Source organism: Pollicipes pollicipes, unplaced genomic scaffold, assembly GCF_011947565.3.
Source record: "Pollicipes pollicipes isolate AB1234 unplaced genomic scaffold, Ppol_2.1 Scaffold_6052;HRSCAF=7182_pilon_pilon_pilon, whole genome shotgun sequence".
Classification (NCBI taxonomy): domain Eukaryota; kingdom Metazoa; phylum Arthropoda; class Thecostraca; order Pollicipedomorpha; family Pollicipedidae; genus Pollicipes; species Pollicipes pollicipes.
The window spans coordinates 9,816,541-9,825,931 of NW_023596805.1; the positions used below are offsets into that span (position 1 = coordinate 9,816,541).

At 50.2% G+C, this 9,391-nt stretch overlaps 1 protein-coding gene across 1 annotated transcript in view; it reads right to left on the minus strand.

The window, feature by feature from the left end:
• The window catches only part of LOC119104768 (uncharacterized), a 179,734-nt gene extending 175,632 nt beyond the window's left edge, over positions 1-4,102 (minus strand). The window contains 1 exon segment of the mRNA XM_037228487.1: positions 3,952-4,102. Coding sequence (XP_037084382.1) covers positions 3,952-4,048 — 97 coding nt within the window. The 5' untranslated portion in view covers positions 4,049-4,102.
• Between the last annotated feature and the right edge of the window lie 5,289 nt (positions 4,103-9,391).

Genomic DNA, 9,391 nt, shown 5'->3' on the forward strand with positions numbered 1-9,391 from the left:
CCAGGCCAGCACTGGATCCATAACCATCCTAAATTCATAAGCACGCCTACATATTTCACACACTGTGAACACCAGAACACATCAGAACACACCAGACGTTAAGGACCGAAGGTTAATATTTCGGGCGTCACACAAGCTACTCGCTCCCTTCGCTTATTTGTGTTGCTGCAGGCTCCTGACGTGCTGGCGAGTAATCTTCAACTGCACCTGATAAGTTTTTCAACAGGAAATATGCTGTGCGCCTTCCACAAAATAGTTATCATGGGTTCCTAACGGATATTGCCCCGGGATCCCGCAGGAAACATGTTTTTTTTGTCGCAGTTTTCTATGTCCAATCATCTAGCAGATGGTGCGTAATTGTCCATGGAGCGCGGGGCTAAGGTTAGAGTAATCGGCGTATCCTCTCCAGCTGCTGGCCTCCCACATCAGGTACACCAGTTGCTGGCCTCCCACGTCAGGTACACTAGTCGCTAGCCTCCCACATTAGGTAAACCAGCTGCTGGCCTCTCACATCAGATACGCCAGCTGGTGGCCTCCCACGTCAGGTGCACCAGCCGCTGGCCTCCCACGTCAGGTACACCAGCCGCTGGTCTCCCACGTCATGAACCACGTCAGGTACACCGGGTGCTGGCCTCCCACGTCAGATACACTAGCCGCTGGCCCATCACGTTAGGTACACCACCCCCTGACCTCTCACGTCAAGTGCACCAGCTGCTGACCCCTCACGTCAAGTGCACCAGCCGCTGACCGGAGACGCCTGTCCAGCACGGCCAGCGTCCACGATCGTAGCTACTCGCACGTTGGGCCGCACGTGATGGATGCCTGGCCCCAGCAGGACGGCGCCTCAGCCCGCTGGAGGGGGTTGGCGTTATTGTGCGACAGCGCTGGTTGTTTTTTTGCCACGTCAGCGCCAAACAGAGCATGCGGGTGGGCTGCGGCTTGCCGGAGCGCGGCGCTGGGCGGCCCCTCCGCACTAATATGGCGCGATGTACTGGCGCCGCTGCTTGGGAAGAAACCAGTCGAAATGGACACTCAGAGATATCTTGCATGTATGTAGAGCACATGGTGAGGAGAGCTGATCGTATCCGAAATGAGACAACAATATCCGCGAAGATCGCCATGTCGCTCTGCAGCGTTCTTTGCGGAATTTGCGCTCGACTTCACATGACACGGAGCTCTTCGCTAGATCTTGGATATCACTATCATCTATCACTATCACTAGATCTAATTTAGTGGAAGATTTACATCAGATCGGTCGCTGCACACGCGATCCGTGACACAGAAAGAATGCTCTGCAACTTGAGTTACCGACGAGCGAGGTATTGCAAACTGACAGCAATAATGAATGCGATGAATCGATAGATCAATGCCTCCAATCATCAGTTAAGCACAGCTCCTTCAAATTAACCAGAAGTCGCAGCTATTGGTCATAAGCACGCCGCCGGCATCGATCCCTGCACAGCACCCGTAACGGGCCCAAGACGACCCAGGGTCAAACCAAGAGAGTTCTCACACTGGCAAGGCATTGCACGCCTCATATGACGCTTGGTGACTGGCGAGACAAGCCATACTAATCGCCACAGCTGCCGAGATCGACTTTGCGGGGAACAAGTTGGAAGCAGATCCACAGCCGGCTGCCAAATGCGCCTCCACTCAGCGCGTATTTGCCAACCCAACACGCACTGCGGAGCCCCAATTTGCAACGGAGAAGACAAACACAAGAAGCCGGAAATCTTGAGCAATTGTCTCACAGATCAGCGCCGTAAATGAAGGAAAAACAGGCCCTTGTCGACAACCAGCTTCGATTTACTTTGGTCTGAGACGTGAATGCAACCAATCAGCAGCTCATGTTTGGGTTTGAACTTAAGGGATCTTTTACAATAGGAATAGCTATCGCAATTCGGATAAAAACGTCACCAATGTGGTTTAGATTAGGGTATTACGGCCATCGCTTTTGCGATGAAGTGCTGAGCAGTATGACGCTATAACGGAATTGTCGCCGGGAAAATGGTGGAGAAAATAAGGAGCTTTCCATGCATCCACAATACAAGCAGCCAGAGCACAATAATTAAGAACTGGACAACATACTAACAAGAATAGCTATAAGCCAAGCTGTGTTCATCAAATAAGACATATATATATATATATATATATATATATATATTATATATATTATATCGTATATATATATATATATATATATATATATATATATATATATATATATATATATATATATCGACCACTTTTGGAGAGAGAGGGGGCAAAATTAGTATAACAAATCTCATTTCATGGCAAATATAATTCTACGTGACAACAAAATGGATGAACCCTTGTTCTACTTCAATCACATCCTGTCATCTTCTAAAACCCGCCTACACTTACGGTACGTGAAGGTGCTTGCGGCATTTGGAGGAACTTAAACAATACACATGGTGGTTCGTTTATGTGCTCCAGCTATACACTCAGCGTGAAGCCCCCGCCGTTGTTGTCAGAGTTGTCGGTCGTTACTATACTACCGTTCAGGTAATAGAATAAATCAATTCGGAGCTAAAGTTAGCGAAGGCGGCAAACCACGTTTATCCTTAGGATAATCGTTGTCACGCGGGGTCATGGTAAACCATGGATGATGGATGTTTACCAGTGAATAACTGCAGACTACCTTGGCAACGCCTTTGGCACGACCTGGTTGGGCTGAGCTAAAATTGTTGGGAGGAGTAGACAAAGATTGCGTTGTCAATGCTACAGAAGCCGGTTTGGCGAGCGGCCTGAATAGCACTGTACTCTGATCATGCAATCTGCCAACACTTCTCAAGGTCAGCTGTGGTGGCCCTTTAACGAGCGCCTCAGTCTCGCTGGAGTTGAACATCCACACCAATCCCGGTGATTGATCAAGGGACCTGTCACCCTGACCGACTTCCCGACACGTGGTCAGCCAGGGATACCTATCAACACGGCCTCTCGCTCGGGCAGAAAGATAAACGCATATGCCCACCTTTCCCACGACGAACTTAAAATGACATATTGCAGCGTATCAGCCCAGGCTGCAAACTGAAGCTGACATCCTTTAGCTTTGTCTGGGCTGAAGCCTTGTGTCACGAGAATATCAGTACTATATCGGATGCAGCCCGCCGTTAATGTGCATCACCTGTTTAAAATGCATCATTCCCTGCGCGGGGCAGCCCAGAAGGCTCCCCAGCGACTTCCAAAGTAAGACTAATAAACCGACGTGCGGTGCAGCACCAGTTCCTTAGCGGCTTGCTCACCGTACTGTAATCAGGGGCGTAGGTCCGAAGAAAGGGGGGGAGGGGAGGGGGTTGAGCAGTGAAAATTGAGAAGTCGGAGATCCCAAATGGCCATGAAACCACACTTTTGACCAAAGTCCACGTGACCAGCTGCCCACCTTCATATTTCACGCGAACAAGCTAGTGCACTGTGTGAGTGTTTTGTTTGGTCGAGAACTGATATCTCACGAAACGATTTTGGAGATGTAATGCTTCACACCATTTATCTCTCTCCCCGTGGTCTGAATATGCATCTCGAACCTTCCACTGTTATGACAATGCTCAATGACTGATTGAGATAATATATGGATTGTCATGCATGACGGAGGGAAATGAAATGCTGAGGGAGGAAGTGAACAAGTAGAGGAGAGAGAGAGAGAGAGAGAGAGAGAGAGAGAGAGAGAAGAGAAATAGAGAAGAGAGAGAGATAGAGAGGGAGAGAGAGAGATAGAGGAGAGAGAGCGAGAGAGAGAGAGAGAGAGAGAGAGAGCTATGAGGAGAGAGATAGATCTCGAGATCTCTAGTCGCGCGAGTCGATCTCGATCTCGCGCTATCGTCGATCTCTCTATCTGAGCTCTCTCGCGCTCTCTAGAGAGAGAGAGAGGAGAGAGAGTAACACACCGTCCCCTGCTGACAACACAATCAGCCGCGGACTGCGAGGCCTCACCTAGGATGATCCAGCACACCAGGCTGTTGCCACCGATGGCGATGGTGAGCATCACCACGAAGGCCACGCTCCAGACGAGTAAGGCCCACCAGGGCATGTCGAAAGAGCGCTCCTCCGCCGTCTGGCCGCCGTCCGTGCAGGCTGTGCCGTTGGCCAGCACGCACGAGTCGTTGGCCGCGTCCAGACAGCAACCGGTCGGCGCGTTCGAATCCATGGTGTCAGGCCACGGCCACCAGCGAGGTCACTGGGACCACTTACAGACGGCACCGCCACTGAGGTCACTGCTGAGGGTGGTGTCTTTTGTGCCGGTGGTGCTCCCGTGGTGGCAACGGAAGGTGCAGTCACTGATGCCAGTTGTGTCACTGGTTACTGGGCCGCTGGTATCAGTGGTGATCAGGCCCGTTTGTGTCACTTGGCCGCTGGCGTCAGTGGTGATTAGGCCCGCTTGCGTCACTGGCCCACTGGCGTCAGTGGTGACTAGGCCCGCTTGTATCACTGGGCCACTGGCGTCAGTGGTGACTAGGCCCGCTTGTGTCACTGGGCATTAGAGCTACTGGAATTACTGGCCGCTGGCCATGCTGGGCAAATCACCATCAAGTGGGTAATGGACAGCTGATTAGCGATAATTCGGCTCATAAACTGTTAAAAACGGAGAATGCCACGCGAGTGTCAACACATCACTTGGCCACTGGTAACTGTCAGCTAAGATACCAGAAATAGGCTGTAAATGTCATGATTCATGCCGTACTCCGTCACGGCTTCATGGCATAAATGACCTCCGGTCACTGACGGCAAAGTCAGTCAGTCACCAGGTCATTCGTTCGGGGGCCGCCCGGTCACTGGCCGCTGGTGTGGCCGAAGTCTCGTGGTGGAACCGATGGGGCGCGCGAGGGCCGCGTGCGGCACTCTCGTTACGCCGAACCAATCAGCTTCGTCTTGCCGACGCGTCCTGCCGTCCACAACCCTGTGATGATCGAGGCGCTCGGCGACCGCCGCGCAGGGCGTGGAGCCGCTCCCGAGCTCTACAGGGCACTCCGGCACTCCGACAGCACTGCGTGGTTTCGCTCCGTCAGCTTGACTTAGCGCACAGTGTGCTCACGATGTGCTCACGATGCACAATGTGCTCACAGTGGGATCCGAGGTGGGTCCGGGCTTCCGTGACGGTCCCGCCGTGTTCGTTACGATTCCGCTGGTATTCTGTGATCGTCCGCGTCTCTTGATGGTCTTGACAACTGAAAAAAGAGCAGGAGAACTTATCACAACATGTCGGGTTGCTTTAATGAGGGAGCCACGAGCTGAGCGGCATAAATAATTCGAGCTGTCACTCAGGCGACGCTCAGGCAAAGTTTCCAACCTGCCCCAGCGGAGATTAATTAGTGAGAAGTTCAGCTTTTAATCGCAGGAAGAAAAATGGTTCTCTCGGGTAGCCAGACATCGCACAAGTGCGACAGCTGCTCTAGAGGAATCAGGCGTGAGCTTTATCCCGCCACTGAAAAGTTGAAATGGGTTACGAACTGCAAGACCCACTTTGCAACAAGCGGTCACCAAGCGGGAAGATAACTTAATTGGTTTCCAAAGATGCTTTTTAAGAGATCGCTATCGTTTTTTTCGAGGCGCATCTACGCGTTGCAATGTTTGCTATTGGCGTTATCTCATACTTCTGCCAGCGAAGATCCGGGATGGGTGGGTGACGGAACCTTTCAAAATGAAGTCCAAAGATTGCTAGCTATCTGCACGAAATATAACCAAAAAATACACCCATCGTTTTTAGGGGATTTTGATAATATTGGTGTCCAGAAGGTGAAAGATACTCCGGGTGCGGCTGGTTCATAGCTGACTTAGCGTCGTCTACTCACTAAATTCACTTAACAAATCAAACGACGTCTCTGTATGGATCTTATTCTCATAGAGGAAAGAACGGGTCACCTCGCGGATCGACCCGAGGTCCATCTTCCGGACAATGTTGCTGTGACGGACGGCGGCTGCCTGGGGCACAGCGGCACAGGGTGGGAGGCAGTCGTATTGGTTATGCGTGTCTAGTTCTTGATATTTGCAGTTACGTAGCTCACGTTATCAGATTCAGAGGCTGAATGAGTGTGACGCGTGTAACTACCTCCTTATCATGTTTGTCAAGCTGATGACGCATAATTTTACGTAGCAACGTGCCTGCCTTCAGTTGGTTAAAAATACATTGTCATGCGTGGAAGAGACTATGCATAATGCATACAAGAGCTATGCGATATTGAGAATCTGTAGATGTACAACACACTATTTCTTAGCACAGGAAACCAGTGTGCTGATGACCTAGCCCGAGAAGCGCTTAATTATTTTATTTGGATGGCTTATAACTTTGGCCTAAGATCACCCCGCCTGACCTCTAAGTTATCCTAAATTGGTGCTTTTTGTCTGGAAGAACTTATGTCCCACAGCTGCACCTAATAAATTAAGGTTGGTCATGAGCATATCGTAAAAATCTCTTGTAGGCTACTGGCAGATAAATTTTGAACAGTGACCTGATTTGAACCGACCCTTGTAGATGAAGAAAAATGGTCGCGATGAACTTCTCTTCTTCTCGTGCCGTTAGTATCCGTCACAATGTATTAACACGGATTTAACTGCATCTACCTGAACGACCGTTTTGACATTGCGTGACCCCTGGTGGTCTCCAATTTGACCTAAAGTCAAAACTGGGTAAGTATCGGTAAGTATTCTTCATGATTTGACGGGGCCTTTACGGTGATATTTCCAGTTCTCCCATACGGTGTCTGGAACTTGGAGATCCTTAGGGGGAGGTGGCGGAAGGGAGGTGTGCTGGAGCGAAATATGATCACCGAACATGGTCTTCGCCGACTTGCAGTCAATGTCAATGTGTCAATGTCAATGTGTCAATGTCAATGTGTCAATGTCAATGTGTCAATGTCAATGTGTCAATGTCAATGTGTCAATGTCAATGTGTCAATGTCAATGTGTCAATGTCAATGTGTCAATGCCAATGTGTCAATGTCAATGTCAATGTCAGTCAAAGTCAATGTGACGCAGGCGATCACCAAATCTAAAACAAATAGAGCGCACGGACTCTCCGTCGCCTACGACTAGTAACCAGGCAGAGACAATTTGGCGGGCCGTTCCAGTTGGTGGCTGTCTTCGACCCACCGTGCACTGGACGAATTAGTCCCGGCAGCTAAGGATCACTTCGAACTTGTGTCATATCACGACACCGGACAATCCCAAAAGGGAGATCACTCAATGTTGGCTTAAATAACTACTCGTGACTTAAAGGGAAACTTTCACCCCATTTGACATCCCCATCCAAATCGGCCATTCCTGCGGTCTTCCTCGCACTCTCGCCTTGAATGGTTACCCGCTTCTACTCGTGCCTTTTATCTACGCATGTGTCGTCATGCGCCGAGACCACACTCCGTGGTCTATCTACTACTCGTGCCTACTATCTACGCATGTGTCGTCATGCGTCGGAACCACACTCCGTGGTCTGTCTACTTCTCGTGCCTACTATCTACGCATGTGTCGTTAGGTGCCGGAACCACACTCCGTGGTCAATCTTCTACTCGTGCCTATCATCTACGCATGTGTCGTTAGGTGCCGGAACCACACTCCGTGGTCAATCTTCTACTCGTGGCTATCATCTACCCATGTGTCGTTGTGTGCCGGAACCACACTCCGCGGTCTGTCTACTTCTCGTGCCTACTATCTACGCATGTGTCGTTAGGTGCCGGAACCACACTCCGTGGTCAATCTTCTACTCGTGCCTATCATCTACCCATGTGTCGTTGTGTGTCGGAACCACACTCCATGGTCTGTCTCCGTACCCTCTCATGCTCGTGGTCTCACTCCGAGGTCTGACTTCCAAACTCTGCCAAACTATTCAGTAAACACGCAATAATAAGAAGTCGGCCAACAGACCTGAACATGCGGGGAACATCGTGGAATATAATGTGAGTGTTGCGGATGGCATGAAGCTTGTCTTGCGGGAACTTAACGTGGTGTTTGCTTCCACGTGAATTTCTATAACTATATCCTTGTCACGGCAATATTAAGCTGGGTTCACTGCACCACTACCATGCCACCATGTGCTAATATGACTCTCCATTTGTCTTCTATACACACTCCGGTATGATTATGTTCGGTCACAGTGTTTCATTTTCTGTTAACAAACAAGGAAAAAGAACAGGACCCGCGCGTGGGTTCAACGTCAGCATACGGCAATCTTTGAAGTGCAGATGTTTCGAAAAAGACGAAAGGCCGAAATTCAAAGCCGCGCTAATTTGTAATTCTTTTGAACTATCAACGAGAAATAAGAACAATGGAAGTGCGGTTATGACTATGTTATGTTCCTCCCAGGTGCGCTGAGCAATTTACGTGATTAGTCAGGAATGAATGCGGGTTTTTGTGCGGTGATAACGAAGCTCACAGCTTTCCCTTAAATCACAAAAGGCTTATCGTAGGCAAAGCCTACGATATTCACGCTTCAAAAGGTCTGCGTTTACAACATGGATCCCATGAAAGCTCACTGCACCAGAGGCAGGCAACAAAACCCGCTGCAGTTGACGCACCAGTTATAAAAAATTGCCACTACCACTGCATCTATAACTACTACACCAGAGGTGTACCAGCCTGGTGACGAAGTTGAGATATCTGGCACTCGCTCCCAGTGTGAGCACATCACACTTCTCGGTCACACGGACGCAAAGCGAATTGTTACCAGGTCCATCGTAGTGAGCACTATCAAGTGTTCATGTAAGTGTAAGGTGTCCTTTTCTGGAGGCATTGCAATGCTTTCGAATATTCGAAAACTGAATTCGGCATTCGATAATTCAGCTAAATGCGAATATTTGAGCATTTCGAGGTCAAAAGGTCAGCTTGAAAAGCTCATGAAAGCAGAACGCCCCCCGCTTGGCGAAGCGAACTTCAAAGCACACGACTTCTAAATAGCGAGATGCGAGAAATCACGAAAAGATAAAAACTGCAAAACGTCCTTGAACGTATTGTAGGACACAATGACAGATGACTATTGACCTAGTTATATCCAGAAACAGACAGACAACCGCCATGCTTCACCACAACTTACGGTGCGAAGGCCAGTGGTATCCCCTACCCACCCCGGCGCTTCTCCCCATATCCTGTATTGGCACGTGTCACGGCACCCACGGCCAGCGCTGAGGTGCGTGTGGGGCTATCCACGAACGCACGCGGCGTGTCGGGCCTTTTAAACGACGCGGCCGTGGCAGATACGGCGCACCTGCTGGCCGCGCGCGGTCTGACGGCCTGCCCGGAGCGGTATTCAAATCGTGGTGTTTACGAGGCCCGGCGGCACCACGCGGTGGACCGGCCCACCCTCGTCCGCGTCCTGAGGGGATCACCTTCCTGGCCGCGTTTGGGAGTGAGATGAATGGCGCCGACTCCGTTCCGCCTCCCAGGCGCT